Below are 22426 nucleotides of genomic sequence, written 5' to 3' on the forward strand. Positions count from 1 at the left end.
GTGAGATCAGTGATTATCTACAGACCATGATACAGGATCTGGTATTTAGAAACGATATCAGTCAAGAGAAGTATGATCATCTATCTATTGATGATAAGAAACTATTCAAAGAGATACTTGAGATGACCCATCTTCAATACAACTTTGGTCAGCATCTTGAGGACCCGCTCGAGTCGCTTTGGATGGAATACGATAAGCTCAAGGGAGAACCGATGCTTGGCAATACAAGTCCATCGATTCTAAAGCAACTCAAGGTAGTATGTGTGGATATGTACAGCAATCGATTGATTTCTGATTCTGAATTCAAATCGATTATCACGCGACTACTATAGCTAAGTTAGTACTCGACCCACGAAACATTTCCAAGAGCGGAGGGCTCTATAATCTAAATGCTGATCAAAATCTTGCTGAGCTGACGGCTATCATGAAGGATCTGCTCGTCAAGGAGGTTCCATCAAGCGATCGACCTGCCGTGTGGGCATCTGACAAGCCATATTCGGCGAAGAAAGTTGTATCCACTCAAACTGATGCTACTGGCGACGAAAGGGAGAAGTCGGAATCTAAGGCTGGATCAAATGTTTGGGCTTACAAAAAAAGAAGCGATCGGTCAAGACCTTTGCACTATGAAGTCATTGAAGCAACCTTTTTTGGCGCGGGCTAACGCCCGCCCGGAGCGACTTCGTCAGCTCTTTTAACTCATCATGACGTGCATACACATCGTTTCGATCCGCTTTGAGAATCTCCAACTCAGTCTGCTGTCTCAAAACCAGCTTATGAAGGAGACAGGAGACCTTGCCATAATCAACAGTCATCTGAAGACCTTCCAGATCAACTGTTTCATCCTCGACGTGTAAATCTGGATTTGAAACGTAGTTGATACAATGGTAGAGGCCTGCCTTCAGCATTTCCTGAGCACAGTATCCGAGGTGCATAGGAGTGTCCTCTGAGTCGTTTTGTATTTAAACATACAAGGCTCAATTTTCAGTAGACCATCGCACACAGAGTCCTCCACCGGTTCAAAACAATGCTTTAGACGTCGATCACTATATGTATAACTAGTATGGCAGCATCCTCACGGCGAATCATCGCCTCGGTTGCTAAGGGGGCAATCCCACAAATATTCTCTTTCAGAATATTTTGGCAACGCCCCAAATATCATACATACTCTAGTTAGAAAGTTGAACTTCATTTGCAATCGAGTCGAGAACTGTCTCCAACCCCACGAGGTAAGACGTGCACGTAGGGCGAGCTGCTGTCCGTCATACTTATACTGTGGGTTGCCTCGTGTTGCTGTAGCATTGCTGCTGCGCCGCTATTCCTACAAGAGCTCATCATCGTCGCCGCTACGTGTGAGGGTCATCTCATGGCGATGAAACGCACCAATTTTGAGAAGCGCTCGGCGCAAGACCTCAGTTCGCTACAATGTCAGTATCCCGGGAAATGTGGCAACGAGAGAGCGCTTAAGGCGAATGGCCAGCGGCACTGGCTTTGCGCTATCCACCGCGACCACCAGAATGCGATGCAGCGTGCGCGCTACCAAAAATCAAGCAAATCAAGGAAGGCAAGTTCCAAACGACAGAAGATTCGTGATTCTACTAATGTAGAAGGGGATCGCGGGACTATGCTCGGGGCTCCAATCTCACGCAGCGGTGATGCTGGGAACGCAGAACGACCTACACGTCTAGAACATGCACGGGATTGCAGTGCGCGTGATCACACAGACGTTGCAACCAACGCGACAGAATCGGCGCCGTTGGATCCACCGGTTGAGGGAGGCTGCCACACGACGCCACCACCGGCGAGCGCTGTACACACGCTTCCCCATGTGTCTGTTCAAGTGGATTACACGCATGCGCAAGACCTTCCGCCCATTCACATTCGCGTAGCTGCCGCATCTTCTCCATCCGTCTACATTGTAGTTCAGGTAGTCCCGGTCCCCCCGCGCAGCCAACAGCGGTTCCAGCGTCTTACATCTCCTGTGTTGCGCCTCAGGTGGAATATTACCACACTGACGAGGATAGCGGCACTCGAGACCAGACCATTGCGACGGCAGCAACACCGAAGGAGTTCGCCCATGGCTCTCCATCTGTGTTGAGCCCTAACGTTGGCACGAGGCCGTCATCTTGTTTGCAACGCAAAAGTTCTACTGGTGAATAAAATTACGTAGATGAAGCACAGGGGCCCTCGTTGAAGGTATAGCTTTCAGTCAGGCAAGCTGTAATATGTGATATACACGCTTGAATGTTATGGCTTCTGATTAGTTTTGCTCTAAGCATCAACTACGAATTTGTTAGCTAGTTGTTTGCTTTTAAGATGGCTGCGACTTCCCCATTACAATGACTCGATAGTTCTGTTGTGCACGATAGCAATGGCTTTCATGTTGAGTACTGCCGGCACTGCTGACTGTGTAGTTCGAGCTATAGCGTTTGAAGCACGATCTTCTTCGCGCTGAAATTCCTTTACTTTCGCAGGAAAACCGGTAAGTTTCACTAATGTTAATCGGTGAGTGAGTACGATGGAGGACCGGTGTCTGACCCGTGAGAGTGCTACATAAGTGAAAGGTATGCTAGAAATCGAATTCGAGTGAAATACGACATACTTACAAGTAAGACCTTGGACTTTATGCACGGTCATTGCGTAGGCAAGCCTAAGCGGGATGCCTCTTCGTACTACACGGAGATCGCTTGATTCCTTACCCTACGATACGTCTTTAGGGTTTATTGGCACAATATTCGGTATGTCGTCCAGCAACGAAGGTCCTAAGTACACATCCGTAATTTGCACGAGAACAATAGGTAATTCACTTCCTCGCACAAACATAAAGTCGTACACTACGGCATTTTTACCATTACACAGTCCAGCCGACTGGGCCATGTTGTACGTGAGCGTGACGGGGGCACCAATGCAAAGTTTTAGCTTGTTAGTCACCACTCTATCACGGTCTGGGTTGGTTTGTTGTGCATCCTTCACGAGCGCGCGTACCGTCCCCGCTGGAATATCTCTTTTAATTGCCAACCTTTTCTGCTGAACAAAATGCTGTGAAGTAATGTTCACGATCGGTGATCTGGCGGAGCTAATACTCTTCTCGTTGGCGGCAGCTACGTCTACATTTTTGTACGCTACATGATTTGCTTTGTCCGTCCATGTAGGTTCATCTATCGTTGCTAAACAGCGCGAGTTGAAGAGATCTATATCAACTTGTGTAGGCACCTTCTGCCTCAATCTACGAAGAGCACTAAACCACGCTGGATCAAGTTTGCCTCTATTTTGGCTCGTTAAGGTACACACAGAAGCCAGATCTCCCTTCCGCGTCTTTGAACGACGTTTGACATTTTAACTAGTGGTGTTGAAAGCGAGTTCGGTGCTACAGGGTCTAACTGAGCTGCATCGCCTGTAAAATAAACGTCTCTACCTCCGAATAACTCATCCGAGTGACTCGGCCAGATTTCTCGCATCCGCCTACCTATCCAGTACAGCATCCCACACGAAATCACGCTGAACTCGTCAATAATGACGAGGTGCACGTCCCTGAATTGCTGCTGCATGTTTTTCAGCTTAGTCGGACCAGTTTTGGTTTCTGCCAAGGATTTATATGGTACAGAGAATGCAGACTTAGAAAAAGAGGAAAACCCAAGGGCCGAACATAGCGTCTTCCCCTTGATGTTAAACGCTGCTGTCCCTTGGTGAGCAAGTAGTAGAACGCGTTTTGATGTTCGTCGCGTCGAACCATGCTCACCGAAGACGTTATGCACGTCTTTCACTATGTGCCGGATCAACCAGCTCTTTCCGGACCCGCCTTCGCCATTTATTATCATCTGGAATGGTTTGCAATTCGACTTTTCCAGCGAACATTTAAACAGTTTTCGAGACTGCTCCATTGCAAGGGCAAACGGCACCCACTGCGATTCGGCCATTGTTTCCGTACTATTTTCTCTACTAGTTTCCTCACAGTCATTTATCGGATAGCGATAATGCGATATTTTCCTGGTATTCTCGTGAAATACGTTTCTTAGTGTACGCCGGTCTTGTTTCTCTTTTGACCACGGCTTTAAACACACATTTATAAAATCACAAGCTTTGCTCATGACTTCCGCCGAGTAGGTATGCCTAGGTTTTAAGTCAACGCCATTGAGGTTTCCCGAAGCGACTTTATCCGTTGGCTCTTCTTGAGAATGTTCATCGCCTACACATGGGTTGTCAATAAAAACGTATTCAGAAGCAGGGAAAGAAGAAATACTACATGATCGCGGGAATTTCTGAGTAGATCTAGCTTGTGTTGCCGGGCCAGCTTAGCATTGGACTCTTGCCGAAGCTCTTCATGCAAACTCTCTTCTTGTACTTCAAAAAAGCGTTTGATACACTGCTCATCAGTCTGTGGCAAGCCTTCCAATGATCTCCAGGGAACATACAGAAACATTTCCGAAAAGCAACGTTCCCTGAAACCGGGTGCATACACGGGGACTTCTGCACCACCACCGCCTTGTTTCGGCATGCTATCCATCCTTCCCCGTCCACCCGTTTTCAGATATCACCACTTTTTTGCTTTTTGACTATCTCAGGTATCGCTTCATATTCCTCAACGAATGTTGCGAAGCTCATCGACTCGAATAAAGTATTAGCTGGCCGGTTCATGTATGCTCGCTCGATGGGCTCTATTCTAATTGAATTCGAGTTCAATTGGTTCAGTGCAATGAGATCCTCTACTCCCTGCGGCTTCACGCGGTAGTATCTAAGATTGTGGCGCAGGACTTTCACTTTTACGACGGACCGCGACTTACTATGCATAGGAAGCGTTCTTAGTAAGATGTAGATCGCCTCGGGAGCACCAACTTTTCTCACAGACAGCGTAGAATTTGCTACGCGTTTCAGAACCGAGTGATACGACAGGTTTGTGTCACACCGCTGGATCGCTCTAGCAATTACGCGTCGAAAGCGTAGCGTATCAGGCTCTGCTTGCTAATGTAAGCCCCCGCGTACTCTGCGGCTCCATATGAATTACCGATCAATTGTAGATCCATATTAGCACGCCAACAAGATAGTAAATGCGGTGAATAATTGTAGATCGTGGACACCTCACGTCTTAAATGTACCTTTAATGATGGGATTCCATCCGTGCCAACATTTGTTTCAATGATCGTTTTCTCTTGCAGATTTTTAGGAAATCCAAAGCGACAATTGGAGCTCTTTTTCCTACACGATGAGTTTGCATAGCACTCATGCTGTTGTACGCGCTGTACGAGCCTGGAAAGATCACATTCCCATTCGGCGGTTCCAATCGCTGGGGGTCTCAACGCCAAGATATCCACCTTACCGGTGCGATGCACGCCGCATGTAGTACACGAACAGCTATCTAATTCTTGTAGTGTTTTCGACAAAACCGATATATGTTTATCAACAAATGCGGTAAGCTCCGCTCGTCCTTCATCGGTTTCTGACAGCTTTAGCACATCTGGGGCATCTTCGATCCAGAGTAGGCAATGAACGTGGGGTGAACCACGCTGCTGAAACTCAACTCTCCAGAAATGATCAATGATCTTGCCTAGTGGTTGTGCTTTACCGCACATAATAGTATCAAAAAACGTCTGGAAGGGCCGATTAAAATGCCTCGCACTGATGTCGGGGTTTTGATTCAAGTGTTTTCTTCGCTCTTCAAAAGAAAGTTGCCTGCATTCTGCTAGCGTCAGGGTGGGGTTACATGCTCGAGCGAAGTCCGGCCCAATAGAGTCAGCGGCGCTCAAGGTTAAAAAGAAAGTAGGCCACCTTGTTGGTAGCACACGGTTCCCAATCATCGCCATTAAATCGTCGCGGGCGTTGGACCAGTACAACCCACTACCCCGTACTACCCGAAAAATGGCTTTAACGAATCTAACACCTGGATTGCAGCATTGAGTTCTTCTTTTTCGTTAGACGGATGTCCGCAATCTCTTCTGGGACTTTGATCACACCCACTCCCTGCAATTTCTACTGCCGCGACACGGCTGTCCGTAACACGAACTCGTCTCACCAGGCCATCGATTTGTCTTCTCTGCATCCAATTCATGCAGAAAAACTTGAAATTCCCGTGAATTACAAAACGTCTGTCATGCCACCTCATAAGGTGTGCGCAGAAGTCGGCTAAGCTGTACTCGTGCATTCTACCTTCATTATCATTAACCGCGTGATATCCTCCTTTTTCCATCCGGAAACAACGTAGGGAAGCAACACAGCATTAAATGCTCCGTCCCGTATTCATCTATCGGATGTTCTTGACGTCGCAGCTCACCAATAGGAATAGCAGGATCCGATGCATTTACACCTGCCGCTCACATCAGCTGTTCTAGTTCGCTCTCTATATTGCTCTGACTGCCTTCAAGTTCAAACGATTCAGTTAGATTGTCAAGTACGTCACTTCTTTCATCATCTCCACTTGAGCTCGCCAATTGAGATTGAGCAAACACGCTCGCGTCATCGTACTGGGTAGTGCATGTTGCACAATCTTCCGTGCTGCAGGTGGGGTCGAGCGCCGGATCCTGGAGTTCGTCCGTCACACAATCTGGTAAAGTCGGCGAATCATGCTCACTGCTAGTGACGGGATAATCACGATTCTCGCTGTTGACCTACTGAGTGTGACCTCTTAGCTCCTGTACTTCCTCATCTATTACAAATATCGTTGGTATGTCTTGTGCGGTGTCTACTTCTTCTAGCGCACGGAGATTTTCCTCCGAAATCGAGACGTCTATGTAGATATCGTTGTTAGCAATCAGCCACTTCAACGCGCTCCGCAGCAATGCAGGTCGGACGCGAAAATACTTTGTGGTTTTATCCGACTTTGACGCGAGAAAAACAACCCCACATTCCCTCAACGGCCTCGGTAGTTTTCTTACTCTTGCTCCAGGGTCATTCCAATAATTTATAGCATTGCCTCGAGTGAATTCTTGGCCGTCACGGTAGAGATTCACACACGTAGTGAACGAGATCCCCAATCCGACCAATCTTGCCTCCATCCGATTAAGTACAGCCAGTTCTTTAGGCACCTCACAGATTCGGAATCCACTGCTCCGACAGAACTTAGGTTTGCTTCGTGAGCGTAGTGATCGATAGCATCGATCACACAGCCAAATCGACTGCGTTGACTGCGTATCCCGCCAGACACACTCGAGACAAGACCCTCCGGTATAATTTCCACTGTTCCTTCCTCGTTGCGAAGGGGATAAAAAAAACTGGATTCAGATTCGTACAATCTTAACACGGCATTCACTGAGTTTGCGAGCTCCCCACAGCTTCCGCATACACGAAACAGTGGGTCATCGTTGCCCCCGAAAAACGCTACAACGTACACAATTGTCGCTAGGTGAGTCTCTCAGACCAGAATTCCGTACGAAAAACACTAACCTTTTTTGTCGTCCTCGATATTTTCTTCATCGTCTGCATTCAATCGAAGCATCGACTTCTTTCTCCGCTTGTTGCGAGGAAGCTGCTGAGTATCTGCGTTCCGTTTTTTTGTTTCCTCGTGTCGTGCGAGCTGGGCTCTGGTGCGCTCTGCTTCTACGTCATCAACAGACACCGTAGGCTTTGGTGTTGCTTTAGGCTTTGGCGTTGCTTTACGATACGGGACTGTAGATTTTGCTGTTGCCTTCAGAGCACGTTTTGCGGCTTTCGCGCGTCGTGTCAACTTGGCAGCTCTTGCCATCGTCTTCCCAAATGGTCTGGATGCTCATTCAGAGCTGACGCGACGGATGTTGTGAGGACTCCCCCAGCATCAACAAACCCACTGTACGGCTTAAATCTGCTAGATTTTGGGTGAGCCTCACTCGGGGTATGGTCCACTGTCGGCTTCTTCTGTTTTGTCTGTTTTGCAACTCTGCAACTATATCTCCCTTGAACCCATTTCCGCTACAGCAGTTGTAAAGTATGGCATTCAGGCAAGTTCTAGGCATCGACTTCAACTAAAATGACTTCCCGCTATCGTATAATCACATAAAGTGGCACAACTGCTAGCAAATACAATGCACGCAAGATTTCTTCATAGAAGTAACAGCGCCCATCGTTTTTTTCAGTGTCAAATCACTCTTTTGCATTCAAATCTGCTACATGAAATGAATTACCTTACAGCCTCAACACTCACTCGCGCGTAGTTAGTTCTGGATGAAAGCAACTTGCACCGTTCAATGCCCACAGCCAAACATCGTGCATGCTGCGACCCCGTGTCGTGTGTTCGTTTCTCCAGTTCACACACTGATGTGATCACCGCTCTTACTGCGCGTCAGCGGAGCACAAGCTCTCACTTTCTTGCTCCCTTCGTCTGCCATGTCGTAGTCAGACTCGTCATCGCCGGATTGGGTACCCATGCCCGACGAGGTTGCTGGAGACTTGGACTTCGGAGACGACGGCAAGGCCTCTCCCTGGGTCTTGCGCTTCTTGGATGGGGGCTCCCCTTCGTAGATTTTGAAGGTATTGTCGCGCTCGTACTGCACACTGCCTTTCGCAATGTTCGCATAGAACCCAACGCCGTCGACTTCGTGGAACGTGTACACCGCACCAGGGCGGAATTCCATGTTGGGCTTCCCGTATGATCCCTTCTTCGGCTTCGCGTCCCAAACCGTTACCTGAACAAGGTAGGGCTTTCTCTTCAGATTCGTCAGGTCATGCAACGCAACCGCCGTCAACTCGAACATGGAGCGTTGACTGGCGTCAATCCCAGTGACGCGGGTTCCACGACCTCCAATAACACGCTCCGTAGAAAGACAGCACAGCTTGAGCGTCACGCTCACATCCACAGCCGGCTCCGTAGCCGAGATGAACTCGCGGAAATCAGCGACGCACGAAAAGAGGTTGACCTCCGCCTCTTCTCTCTGCTTCTGCACGTCATTTTGGATAGCCTTCAGCAGCTCCATGGTTGGTCTTGCAAAATGCGTCGAATGTTCAGGGGTGAGTGTGTAGCACTGCTCAAAAGCAAAAGTGAGCTGAGCGAAGATGCGAGGGATGATCGTATCCTTTTGTGTCGTCAGTGGAATCCTTCGCTCGTCGGGAACCTGTGCATCATAGCGTGGTTCGTATGAACATTGGATCAACAAATATCTTATCCGTTCCGCTTCATTCTAGCTTATACTGTTCAACAGTTACTATTTTAGACTCGCGGCGGTGTACTTCTCCACCAGTACGTATGACATACTATATACATTACCAGGCATTCAAAAATAGATATTTTGACTGAAGACACGCTTTGAAAAAGCCTGAAACCCAGAATGGATACGTAGTATAAAAGGAGAGTTTAGGTCGTTTTTAGAGGTGCAGGAAGACTTTTGCTGCTCGATGCAGTATTTGCTACGCATGTCCATACTTTTACTCTATCATATTGTCGCGGCCCTGCCGCGGGTACTTTCGGGTAACCCAGCAAGGTATCCTGATCGAGCTGCACTTCACTTCTTGCCTGTTTATCGGTGTATCTCTACACGGAATCATGGACTGATGATTCGATGATTCCCTAACGTGTAGCATTACTTCTTTCTCCGCAGTGCCGCAAAATTCCTCTACTTCGCGTTCCATCCTCACGGCAGCTGCTCACAGTTCTACCGGTTGCCATATGCAATGCCGTTTGCATAACCATACTCACAGTTCTACCTGCTGCAACTATCCACCTGCAAAATTCAACGTTTTGAGGCTTCGCACGACGCGCAGCGTGTGGCGCACTGTTGAAGTAGAAAGTGGTCTACCTGCTGCAACAATCCATCTACTAACATCCAACGTTGTGAGGATTTGCGCGACGCACTTTGCGTGTTGCACCGTAGAAGTAGAAAGATATTCACGACCAGATCTACCTGCTGCAACTACCCATGTGAGGCTTCGCGCGACGCGAAGCGCGTCGCGCACTGTTGAAGTAGAAAGTGGTTCACGAAAAGTCTCACGAAGCAGCCCACAGTTCTACCTGCTCCAACAATCCACCTACTAACATTCAACGTTGTGAGGATTCACGCGACGCGCTGTGAGTGGCGCACTGTAGAAGTAGAAAGATATTAACGACCAGGTTACCAATCCAATGTCACTGAAGGAGATTTGAGTTTTCTTAAATTCTGCTATTGAATAACGACGAGCCGCACGAACAGGGAATAATTTCCACATGCAATGCTCGGGATCGGACTCAACGAAAGCTGCTCTACCCTAACAACCATGCTTGGGTATCCATCCGTTTAGAAGCTTCGTGGCGTAACCGCATCAGACCTCCTTCGAAGGCATTCTTTTTGGCAATCCAGCTCAAAGGTACCCTCTGCATCTAGAAGAGCCGCACAAGCACTTGATCTTCTCCTACAGTCGAAATAGTTAGGTAGTTGGTAGCCAAAAGCTTAGCCAACGTTGTTTGACTTACTTTGTCTGTACCCAGCTTGAACCCGTAAGATATCGTTATCTCCTCGCCACGTTCGATTGCTCAGTTAGCAAACAAACCACAGCACGTTTCCCCGGCTACCGCCCAACGCTCAACATCGCAGTTCGGCTCGTAGCTATGGTTAGCGAACCGAGACTTACCACCAACGTAACGTGCGTCGATGACCTCCTTGTCTGTCACAACCATGCCGTACGTGTTTTGCGAACGCCGCGCTTCCTGTATGTCATTAGTTCAAAATTAGTAGTTACCCTCGCATCGGCTCTCGATTCGCATACATTTCCCGACTCAAAACCTCACCGACGTACTGCGCGACGAGGTCGTCCTTTGCGATTGCCACATCTATGACGAGAGAGATCCCTTTTCCTTCGATAGGTTTGAGACCCATTGCTGCGTGGTCACCTCGTTGCATCCGCTGATTTCCGCACGTTATTGTCGAAAAGCAATGACCAGCAACGCATCAAAACTTGGCCTTAGAAGTTTTGTTAGCATAGTGTATAAATATACATCCGAGCATTATCCACACGAAAATACCGCTCGATTTCGCAGCCAGGGCCGCAGGTTTCTCGCCAGTCGGTACGGGCGGCACAGTGGCAGTACGGGATTTCCTGTCGCGGAAATTAGTCCATAAGAGCACCGTTAGCTTTGCAATCATCACAATTGCATTTTCCCTTCAAAGCCTGAGCTTACCGGTGGTTCTTTGCGGGACCTACAAATGTAGAGGTTCTGCGAAACGTCTTCACACTCGGTATATGCCCCAATTACAGAACGCAGCTGCATTATGATCGATTCGATTAGCACATCGTCATAACTTGCAACACGGTTTTCTTAGGTGCCCCTACCGTTTGTGGTCGCGAACCCTACCAGAGAAGCTCATGTCCTTCTCTCGTCAAAAACAGATCCATCTTTAGTTGTTTCATTGAGTGCGTAGATCCAATCTCCACAACCTGCACACAGAACAAAAGTGACGTTACCTAGCCATCGGTCTAAACCAGCTTTGTAGGTCCCATCCTTACGTAGTACTTGACGACTCATCACAGAAAGTGCCCTCCAGTCTCCGGTAGTACGCTTGCTTCCAGCACCATCCTCGCTGCAGCCGCACAGTTTCAAGGTACCACATGTAGCCAACTCTCGTTTCTACAAACATCGACGACTTCCCACGTGAATATCAACTATACACCGATTTCTTGCCCATCAACAGCCAAATACATTCACGATAACCTACACCACCCCAGTACCAAGGTCCAGCTACAAATACACCAAAACCAGACAGCATCAGGCATCAGGTTCGCTACGGAAGTACTCTACAACTCATACCTGTCCGGAATGGTCATCCAGCGCTCCAGTAAGTGTTGGTTTCTCCTGTTGTTGCAGCAGCAGTGGCAGAAACATATCCTTTCAGGTTTTTTAATCTGCTGACATTATCACGACCTGACGCTGTAGCACCAGGGTCTCTTGATAGTGTCCCTCCTCGCCTTCAATGCTAGAGGTGCATATTCGACACTTTCAGAGGTGGTCCCAGCTGACGAATGGAGTCCGAGTTGTCGGGCTCGTAGTGCATACTGCCTCTAGCCACGTTGTCATAGAGCCCAACATATTGGACGCCACGGAGAGTATACACCGCACCGGGATAAAAAGCGACGTTAGGTATCCCATACGACACCGAATTGGCATATCAGACAGTCACCTGCGAAAGGTTTGACCCAATATTCAACGGCGTCAGGTCACCCTGGTCATAAAGCGTAGGCTCTATCACGAAGGGGTCAACCGTGGTAACGCGAATCCCTCGACAGTTAGGAAGCCGCTCGGAAGAGAGGCAACGCAATTTGAGCGTGACGCAGACATCCGCAGCGGGGCGAGTAGTCGTAATAACGTCGCGAAAGACGACGACGCGCGAGCAGTAGTTGACAACGATTTCTTCTGTCTGTTTGAGAACTTCGTTGTGTATAACATCCAGAAGGTCCATGCTTGCGCAGAGCGGGTGAGCTGAAAGCACACGTGTGGCGCGTCAATCCAAATCTAAAGTGACCGGTTGAAGTGCAGGGTTTCTACCACCTCCTTTCTCCATCATCCGGACGGAGCTTAAGCCGCTGGCACCAGATACAAAAGAATATCAGGGTGCTTTGACGTGACGGTCGTCCCGTGTAGCTCACCGTGACGGCCGCCAACGAGCCATATTTGCCTCCGCTAGGGCCAGAAAGGCTTGTATCGGATGTATATAGGCGGTGGTTGGAGGATCACGGGACGGAGGGGTTCCGCTCGGTTGTGCCCCGCGTGAGGCGGTTCGTTGGATTCGCCAGATCTTATTAGGCTGCGTCTTGCGACGTGTTATTTTTGATGAACGGGCCTGCAGCCGTAAGGATTCCAATAGACGCTACATGTAACGGGGTTACACGTACAAGTGGCTGCAAGCCACTTGTGAATTTAACAGATAGGTTATCTGTTAAACGTTTTGGATACTTCCTCACATTGGTGTAAGACACACCGATGGATACATTGAAGTGGACCACCACAGTGAGTGGTCCACACATACCCAAAAGATCCTATTGGTAGAAAGCAGCATCTTTCTACCAATCAGAGACATGCATATTAGCGGGGCTCTGACAGCCAGCCGCTGCCAACCCTTTCATAGATGATAAACAGTTTTTAGCAGATTTTAGAGGAAGATCAATTTACAAACAATACAGTTCTCATTTTACCTAATCTAAGTCACTTGGAATCCTTTTGTTACTTAACTTATATTTGTGTATTCAAATATAATTAACCTAAGTAATTACTAAGTACTTACGCTTCCTCATACACGTTGCGCAACGTGTAAGCTAAAGTAGTGAGTCAAGTTAGACCCACTACACCTGGTAGCACTTTGTAGTCCGTCCAACGACCGACTGCTTGACGTTCGTACGCGGCGTACGAACGCGGAGCCGAGAACCACATGAGCACGGAGGTGCCCATGGAGAGCTCCAACACGCCTGCAACGCATGTTGCACGCGCTGACTACCCCCACCTGTCTGACCCAGAGTGGGAGGCCCTCCAACGACTGTCAACAGTCATTGGAGAAGCTGCGATAGCTACAATGCTGCGTACGCTATCGCCGACGGAGCAACATGGTGTTGCTCTGGGCTTCATCATGAAGGAGCAGCGTGATGCTGCTTCCTCAGTGACGGCGTCGTCAGGGGACGACACCGCGTGCTCAACCATTAAAGTTGAGCGTAAGCAATTATGTGGGAAGAGAGGGCGAGCCTCTCCTCCGATGGCTTGTCGAACTCGACACAGCCATAGCGGCTCGACGCATCGTCGACCCGCTGTCGAAGGTCGCGTTCGCCATGTCCTGCCTTGGCGGACGCGCAAGGAGTTGGGCGTATGGACGCCGACTCTCCGATCCTACGTGCTTCAGCACGTACGAAGTGTTCAAAGAGGAGCTCAAACAAGCGTTTGAGCCCCCGCAAACGAGTTCCGGTCGAGGGCGGAGTTCCTCGACCTTCAGCAGGGTAAGCATGACGTCCATGCTTACGCGCAGCGCGCACGATATTTGGTAACAAATATCGTGACTAACCCGATTGACGAGGCGACCAAGGTCGTCACGTTCATGAAGGGCTTAGAGATGGGCCTGTGAAGACCTATCTCTTCCGAGAGTACCCGAGTACTCTCGAAGCTGCAATCACTCTTGCCATGCAAGAAGAGTTTAGCCTGCGGCAGGCTAAACTCCATGTAAACGTACCGAGGCCGCAACCGCGCCCGGTAGCGAGGACGGGAGGTCCGGAGCCAATGGACCTCTCGAGCGCAACAACTGCTGGTTACCAGCAGCAGGGAGGTAACGTGCGATGCTTCCGCTGCGGAAGGATCGGTCACTTTGCACGGGAGTGTACAGCTCCCATGCCCCCTGGAGGTGGCCGTCGTGGCGATGCTAGGCATCGCCGCGGACCAACAAAAAACGCGAACATCCAGTAGGCGCGGGGCGCCCTACTAATGCAGTCGCGCGTGCCGACATCGGGCACGCGACACTGAGGACTGCAGCCCCCAGTGAGACCAGCTCTCACTGCAAGAAACAAGATGACAGGCCGAACCTAGTCATCTTGAAGGTTTACTCGAAGAGAGCGAGTGACGCTCTTCGAGCTTTGGTAGATTCAGGCGCATCGAACAACTTTGTTCGACTACGAAGCCTGCCGAGACTTGACTTCGAGGAGGTAGATACACCTCGAAGTCTTCTGGAGGTACGACTGGCAACAGGTGCCATCGTGAAGACCGAGAAGCGCGTCGTGAACGTGCGCTTCTCGTACAAACAACGAGTGTTTGTCGAACACTTTATCGTCCTGGACCTGGACGATAAGTTTGACGTGGTAATGGGCATGCCGTGGCTTGCACGGCATGATCCGGTGATAGACTGGAAGAAGCGCACGCTCGTGCGCTTCGGACGCGACAGCGGAACAGAGAGCGATGGCCCTGTTACCGCAGCGCGCGCACCAGCAGGTGCGCGCGGCTCACCAGTCGAGACAGCGCTTCATGCTGCTGTCCCGGAGTGCCCAAGAAGTGCGCGAAGGAGCGCACAAGTGAGACCCACGTCGGCAATGCTGCCGACGTCGAAAAAGATGTGCTGCTTCCGGGAACCAACACCCACATTCAAGTGTGTAGGGAACAATCCCTGACCCGAAGAGGTCAGGTCGACGACGACGCGTCGGCTCCGGGAGCCGACGCACCCTCGGTCATGAGGGGCTCCGCCAATGAATGGCGTCGAGGTGACGAAGGCGTGTCAATTCCGGGAGTTGACGCTGCAAACAGTGCGGGCGGTTGCAAACGTACCGCACTGACGCAATTTGCATGCTGTCGTGCAGCCGGGCTGCACGACGAAGCGCCATGCGATCAAGCCGGGCTTGACATCGCGCGCCCGCAGACAGGGTCTGCCGGCGAAAGGACACATTACCGTGCAGCCGGGCTGCACGAAGAAACATGCGGTCAAGCCGGGCTTGATACCGCGCGCCCGCGGACAGGGTCCGCCGGCGAACAACTGTCCACGGCCGGGCCTGGACCAGAAGAACAACTGTGCGGAGCCGGGCTCCGCACAACAAGAAGACGGCGCAAGCGGAAAACGCTGCGCAAGTCTCGGTCCGGGGCCAAGACGCAACAAGAGCAGTCTGCTGGGCAGACTGCGGCGGTGACGCCGAATGTCAAGACGTTAAGCGTCTTGACGCGCACCGATACTGGATTCCAGTATCGTGACATGGAACTCGCTAGTCCTCCGACGACGGCGTCGGAGTTGACTTCGCTTCCAGCCATGAGCTGGAAGCGCTTCACGCGCGACTTGCACGATGGACGCATCGAGCAAGTCTGCGTTCTTTCGGACAGCGAAAGAACGGAGAGCGAGAGCGAAGAGCTGAGGCAGCTCTTCATGGGAAGTACCACTGAGAGCGAAGACGCTCTCAGTGCGAAGACGAAGCGAGAGCGCTTCGAGGAACAAGGTTGGGACTCGCTGAAGTCGAGTCCCTATTACGAATTGCTGAGGGAGTACAAAGACGTACTCCCGGAAGAGATTCCTGCGGAGCTTCCGCAGGATAAGGGCATTCAGCACGAGATTGATCTCGTGCCGGGCACGAAGTACTGTGTCACGCGGCAGTGGCCACTGCCGCGAGAGCAAGTCAAAGCGATCGACGACTTCTTTGAAAGTCGTCGCAAAGCTGGACAAGTGCGGGAATCAAAGTCCCCGCACAGTGCTCCGACGTTCTGTGTCAAAAAGCCACAGGGCGGATGGCGTATCGTTCATGCTTACAACAAGCTGAACGATGCGACGGTACCGGCGCAGACGCCGATACCACGAAAAGATATTATCATCGATTCGATGGCCGGGAGCACCGTTTACAGTGCTCTCGACTTGCGAGATGGATTTTATCAAATCCTAATGCGTGAGAGCGATATCCCTCTCACGGCAGTGAGCACGCCAAGCGGCATGCTCTGGGAATGGCTAGTAATGCCACAGGGGCTTAAGAATGCCCCTGCGACTTTCAACAGGTGCGTGACGCACTTGTTGCGCTCGGTGCGCGACTTCGCACCGAGCTACTTCGATGATGTATTCATCCACAGCCGAGCTGTGGACGGGAAGACCGACGTAGAGATGCACAGGGTGCATCTCCGGAAGCTACTTGAGCTTATGCGAAAGCATAAGCTCTACGCGAACCTGAAGAAGTGTATCTTCGGGGCGAGCGAGATACCCGTCCTCGGGTGTCTCGTAGGGAAGAATGGTGTTCGCCCTGACCCGGAAAAGGTCAGAGTGATAAATGAATGGCCAACGCCTTCAAGTGTCAAGGAACTGAGGCAGTTCCTTGGCTTGGCCACGTACTTGTGCAAGTACGTGGAGGATTACGCGGGCAAGATCCGCCCGCTATCACAGCTTCTTAAGAAAGAAGCTGTGTGGAGTTGGAAACCCGATTGCCAAAAGGCATTCGATGCAGTCAAGCGGGGCTTGACTGAGGCGCCGATCTTGGCAGTGGCTGACCAAGATCGCCCATTTCACGTAGTGTGAGGCGCATCCGATTTCGCGATCGGATGCGCGTTGATGCAGCACGATCACGAGGGCCGTGATCGTGTCGTCTACTACCAATCGCGTCAGCTGAAGCCAGCTGAGCGCAACTATCCGGTGCATGACAAGGAACTCCTTGCCATGAAGTATGCACTCGCAAAGTTCCGAGTGTATTTGCTTGGGAGTAGACCATTTGTGGTCTACACCGACCATGCTTCACTGCGTACCGCAGTGAAGTCGCCACACATATCACAAAGAATGGCGAGATGGCTCTCATTCTTTGCGGAGTATAACTTCCGGGTCGAATACAAACCCGGAAGATTAAACGTGGTGGCCGACGCGTTATCACGTCGGCCGGACTATGCAGAAGCTGTTGACGTCAATGCCATTGACGCCATACGATCGAGCAAACCCACATCATCTCTGTTGGATGATGTGAAGGCCGCGTACGCGCACGACGCGGACGCGAAGCTCTTGCTGGCCTATGGCACAGCGCCTTCTGACAAGTCCCGTCAGAAGCTGCCCAAGCACCTTCGAGCGCGTGCACACCGCTTTCGTGTGCACGAAGGACTGCTACTTTACAACGCAGTCGACGACAACGCGGATCGCGTTGTCGTGCCAAATGACCATGACCTGCGACTCAGGATCATGTACGAGTATCACGATGCCCCGACTGCGGGACATCTCGGACGTGAGAAGACATACGTCCTTCTCACGCGCGACTTCTACTGGCACCACCAGTATAAGTGGGTGCGCAAGTACATCCGTGCTTGCGAGGTATGCCAACGCGTAAAGCCTGCGCCATTCGCGCAGGCTCCACTGCAATCACTACCGACTCCGTCGGAGTGTTGGAAGTCCATGTCTTTGGACTTCATCTTTGGTCTTCCCCGGACAGCGGAGGGAACACCGGTGTTGTGGTCTTTGTAGACCGTTTCAGCAAGATGGTACATCTTGCTGCGGTGCCAGCAGAGGTGACCGCGAAGCAGACGGCCCGTCTGCTCGTCGACATGGTGTTCAAACACCATGGCATGCCGTCCGACATCGTGTCGGACCGAGACCCGCGCTTCACAGCGCACCTGTGGCAAGAAGTGTTTACACTTCTTGGGAGCCAGCTTTCCATGTCGACTGCGGATCATCCGCAGACGGACGGTCAAACCGAGCGCGTGAATCGCGTGCTCGTCGATATGTTGAAGAGCTACGCTCACTCGTTCCAATACTGGAGCGAGTGTTTATCGATGGCAGAGTTTGCCATCAATAACTCAGTGCATGCCTCGACCGGGCATACACCGTTCTACGTGAATGCCATGCGGCATCCACGCCTCCCGAGTTTACTCGGAGTGATGGCTCCCACTTTAAGTGGGGGAGGATCTACGACTGCAATACAGCAGCCGCAGAAAACCGCTGACACTTGCACAGTGTCAGCTTCAACAATGGACAAACCACATGAGTCTGCGCAGGGCGCAGACTCCCCCAACAACATGGCCAACGACCACGGGTCTGCGCAGGGCGCAGACACCGCAAAAAACCACGCAGAGGCCGGGCCTCTAGCGGAGAGCGAGCTGAATGACTTCAGCTCGGATGCAATCAGTTTCATCACCAAAAGACAAGCCGTGATTCGGTTTGTCCAAGACACAATAGCAGCTTCTGTTGATCAACAGAAGCTGAACGCAGACAATGCGGGCAGAGGCAACACAAATGAATTTAAAGTTGGTTCATTAGTTTTGTTAGCTACACAAAACCTGCCTAGACATGCAGTTTCGGATTTCGGAGCAAGCAAGCTTGCTCCGCGCTTCATCGGGCCGTTCACTGTGTTGGCACGGCACGGCAACGCATACACGCTAGACATACCGTCTAGCATGCGCCTCCATCCGACCTTTTACGTCGGACGGCTGAAGCCATACCGGCAGCACGAGCCATCTAGCTCGGCTGACCCGAAGCCTCGGCAGGAGCCGAGGCAGAAGCGGAGGACTTGGCCTCGGCGACGAGCAACCTCTCCTCCAGCGCGCGGACGCGCTGGAGCAACCCTTCATCTGGGTCCCCAGCTCGACCTGGATATTCGAGGCGGTCTGCGAGACCGCCGCGACTTGGGCCTTCTGGTTCGCCAGCTCCTGTTTTAGGGCGGCGAACTCAGCGCTCCACAGACGCTCCACGACGGTCACCCGGTCGTGGAGAGGCGCATACTGATCAGCCCGGGGCTGATCATACCCGGGGCGTGTTCCCACCCCCGCCACCGCCGATCCGTGACGCCCACGGCTCAACCCGCTGGATTGTTGAGCGGATTGTTGACCATAGTATCCCGAAAACGAACCCTCAAGGGGCTCGTTTTCGTATTCGTTGGAGAGGATTTCCTCCCCATCGAGATACATGGGAGCCGCGGAACGTCTTGCTGGAGGACGTTCCGGAAATGGTGAGGGCGTACGAGGAGCAGTACGCACTGGCACAGCGGAAGTAGAGCGAGCGCTGCGATCATCGCCAGCGCCCGAACCCTCACGTGCTAAGAACTTAGCACGGAGCTCTTGAGACTTTCGGGCACACGGAACGACGTGTACCCGTTCAGGTCGCGGTCGCTCAAGCGGACCGCACCTGGGAAGCACTTTGTGCACTGAAAGCCCTCGGGCACAGCGCACGGCACATTTGCCTCCTCAGCAGCAACATGAAGTTGCTCCAGCTTTCCACGCTTCGAGTACGTCTCGAAGCGATCACGCGCTTGCTTAATCCGATCACGGTAAGCACTCGGCCTCTTGTTGAAGTTCTCAACAAAGGCGTTCCAGCTTTGACAAAGTGCCTGCCATTCGGGCACTTTGCTGCGAGAAGAGGTCTTCTTGCTTTGAAACCATCGGAGCTCATGAAAGAGTCCGATGTAGTAATCGCGCCTTTGATGCGTTTCCGCATCAAAGTGCAGCTCGGCAGCCACAGCGTCATCTTTGATGGCGCTGCATACGTACAGTGGCACCTCATTCGGAGGTACCGAGTTCCCAAACCGGTCCGCGATCTCGGACGCGGACGGCATCCACGGATTGCGCGCTGCAGGTGCAGCGCGCGGAGAGCCTTGAGCTTTAACATCACGCGCTGCAGCAGCAGCGCGCGGAGTACTGAGAGTCCCAGCTGAAGCGAGTGGGGTATCACTCTCAGTACGCGAACGCTTCGAACTCGAAGCGTCCGATTCGTCCCCTTTCACGCGGGCGAACGTTCTTGGCGTGAGGGTCGAGCGATTCGCTCGACACTGAGTCTTTACGCTTTGAGGGCGAGTCCTCCTCGCCCTCCATGTCTTCATCGTCGTCGTCGAAGTCGACGACGTCACCATACTTCGCCTTCTGGCGTTCGAGTAGTCGTCGATGGAGAGATGACTCCCCATCGACTTTGCGGACTTCTTCTGAGGCGCGCTCATCGTTGAATGAGCGCGGGTTTCTTCTCCAAACGCGGAGAATTGACGAATGGTCAATTCCAAAGATTGACGTGCGGGGACCCCGCGCGTCTAACCTTAAGGGGGGGATGGTGTAACGGGGTTACACGTACAAGTGGCTGCAAGCCACTTGTGAATTTAACAGATAGGTTATCTGTTAAACGTTTTGGATACTTCCTCACATTGGTGTAAGACACACCGATGGATACATTGAAGTGGACCACCACAGTGAGTGGTCCACACATACTAAAAGATCCTATTGGTAGAAAGCAGCATCTTTCTACCAATCAGAGACATGCATATTAGCGGGGCTCTGACAGCCAGCCGCTGCCAACCCTTTCATAGATGATAAACAGTTTTTAGCGGATTTTAGAGGAAGATCAATTTACAAGCAATACAGTTCTCATTTTACCTTAAACTAACTACTTGGAGTCTTGTCTAAGTTAACTTATATTTGTGTATTCAAATATAATTAACCTAAGTAATTACTAAGTACTTACGCTTCCTCATACACGTTGCGCAACGTGTAAGCTAAAGTAGTGAGTCAAGTTAGACCCACTACACTACATGCCGTTTTCTATATTTTGCAAATAACGTGGTATGCCAAGGCAGGAAATCCGCTATAAACACTGTATTGCATTTTGGCCAATAGCAGAACTCTAAGACGTGAGTGAGAAAAGCCATTGCGGTGCATCGATTCGCCAAAATACGGTGACCACTGTGCCTAAACTTCAGCGTCGCCCTCCAACGGCAAGGCAGGAAATCCGCTATAAACACTGTATTGCATTTTGGCCAATAGCAGAACTCTAAGACGTGAGTGAGAAAAGCCATTGCGGTGCATCGATTCGCCAAAATACGGTGACCACTGTGCCTAAACTTCAGCGTCGCCCTGCAACGGCAAGGCAAGAAATAAACTTTTTCAAGGGCTGATGCAGGTTTGCTAGATTGCACGCCCTTACGTGAATAGTTTGTGTTAGTGTTCTAGTGCGCTTTGCATTTTCCGAGAAGGTTTTTAAGAAAGTGAAAATACGTGTATTTTAAGAATTTAAACAAGGATAAAATACATGTTTTTTCCGTGTCAGTTTCTGCTTTCACTTCTGGATATTCTGTCGATCGTGCAAGTCCCGACAACATGCAACAACAAGAGAGTGCAGCGCCAGTAGGCCCTACCGCGCCGACCACGCCGGCCAGGCGGAGGCTCGAATTTCGAACTCGTGCCTCCATCAAGACTTATGTCGCCAGCGTGGAGAACCCACACCACACCAAGTTGGTTTACAACAAGGTTCGGAGCGGAGGGCGAACTGTGGTCTACCCTTGTGACCAGTGTGGCGCAGAAAGCCACTGGTCAAAAGTGAAGACCACAAATCGCTACAGACTTACCCAAGTCCAAGGTACTTTTCATTTTTCAATTGCCGATGAGGTATTTTACTTTCATTTATTTTTTACTAACATCAATTTCCAGGTACACCGAACAACGGATGTAGCCTCCCGCTCCAGCAGCAGGAGCCCGCGGCCGCTGCCCCACCCCGTGAAGAATTAGAGTTGCTCCAAAAAAACCGCGACCTGGAAGACCAGATCAAACAGCTCAAGGATCAAGTTGCTGAGCTCCAGCACAAGAACGAGCAACTTACAGAAGAATGCAAGGATACACGCAAATGGGCTAACAATACAATCCAGGTAATTTTAGTTTTATAACCTGAACATTTTATATTTTACTTACCGCTAATATGTTTTTAGGAATTGCGAGGAAATGTCCGCGTCCTGGTCCGAGCCCGGCCAGCCCAACAACAAGACGTGGCCCTGTCATTTAGAAGTGACGGGGCGCGTTTGACCCTGAATGGGGATGGACAGGGCCGGTCGTTCGAGTTCGACCGGGTTTTTAGGCCGTCGTCCACCCAAGATGACGTCTACAATGAAGTGTCGGGGCTAGTCCAGTCCGCTATCGACGGATACCATGGTTCCGTATTTGTTTATGGACTGGAAAAACCCACACGGTAAGTTTGTATGCATTGATTTTATCGAAATTCATAAAACTAATTTATGTTTACATGTAGATGCTCGGAAGTGGTTCTGGACCGCTTCGCGGATTAATTCCGCGAGCGATGGATGACATTTTCCATCAAACCGCTGGTTTGAGTGGAAATGGCTGAACTTACGA

The 22426-nt window shown here is 50.9% G+C and overlaps 1 protein-coding gene across 1 annotated transcript; it reads left to right on the forward strand.

The window, feature by feature from the left end:
* Positions 1-1207: 1207 nt before the first annotated feature.
* IUM83_14309 (P-loop containing nucleoside triphosphate hydrolase) lies at positions 1208-22359 on the forward strand (the record flags this gene model as incomplete). Its single annotated transcript, XM_067939044.1, has 6 exons — positions 1208-1226; positions 1297-1349; positions 21593-21659; positions 21731-21945; positions 22006-22262; positions 22323-22359. 6 exons carry the CDS (start codon positions 1208-1210, stop codon positions 22357-22359), a joined length of 648 nt encoding a protein of 215 aa, XP_067787758.1.
* Between the last annotated feature and the right edge of the window lie 67 nt (positions 22360-22426).

This window comes from Phytophthora cinnamomi (genome assembly GCF_018691715.1).
Source record: "Phytophthora cinnamomi strain GKB4 chromosome Unknown Contig58, whole genome shotgun sequence".
NCBI lineage: Eukaryota > Oomycota > Peronosporomycetes > Peronosporales > Peronosporaceae > Phytophthora > Phytophthora cinnamomi.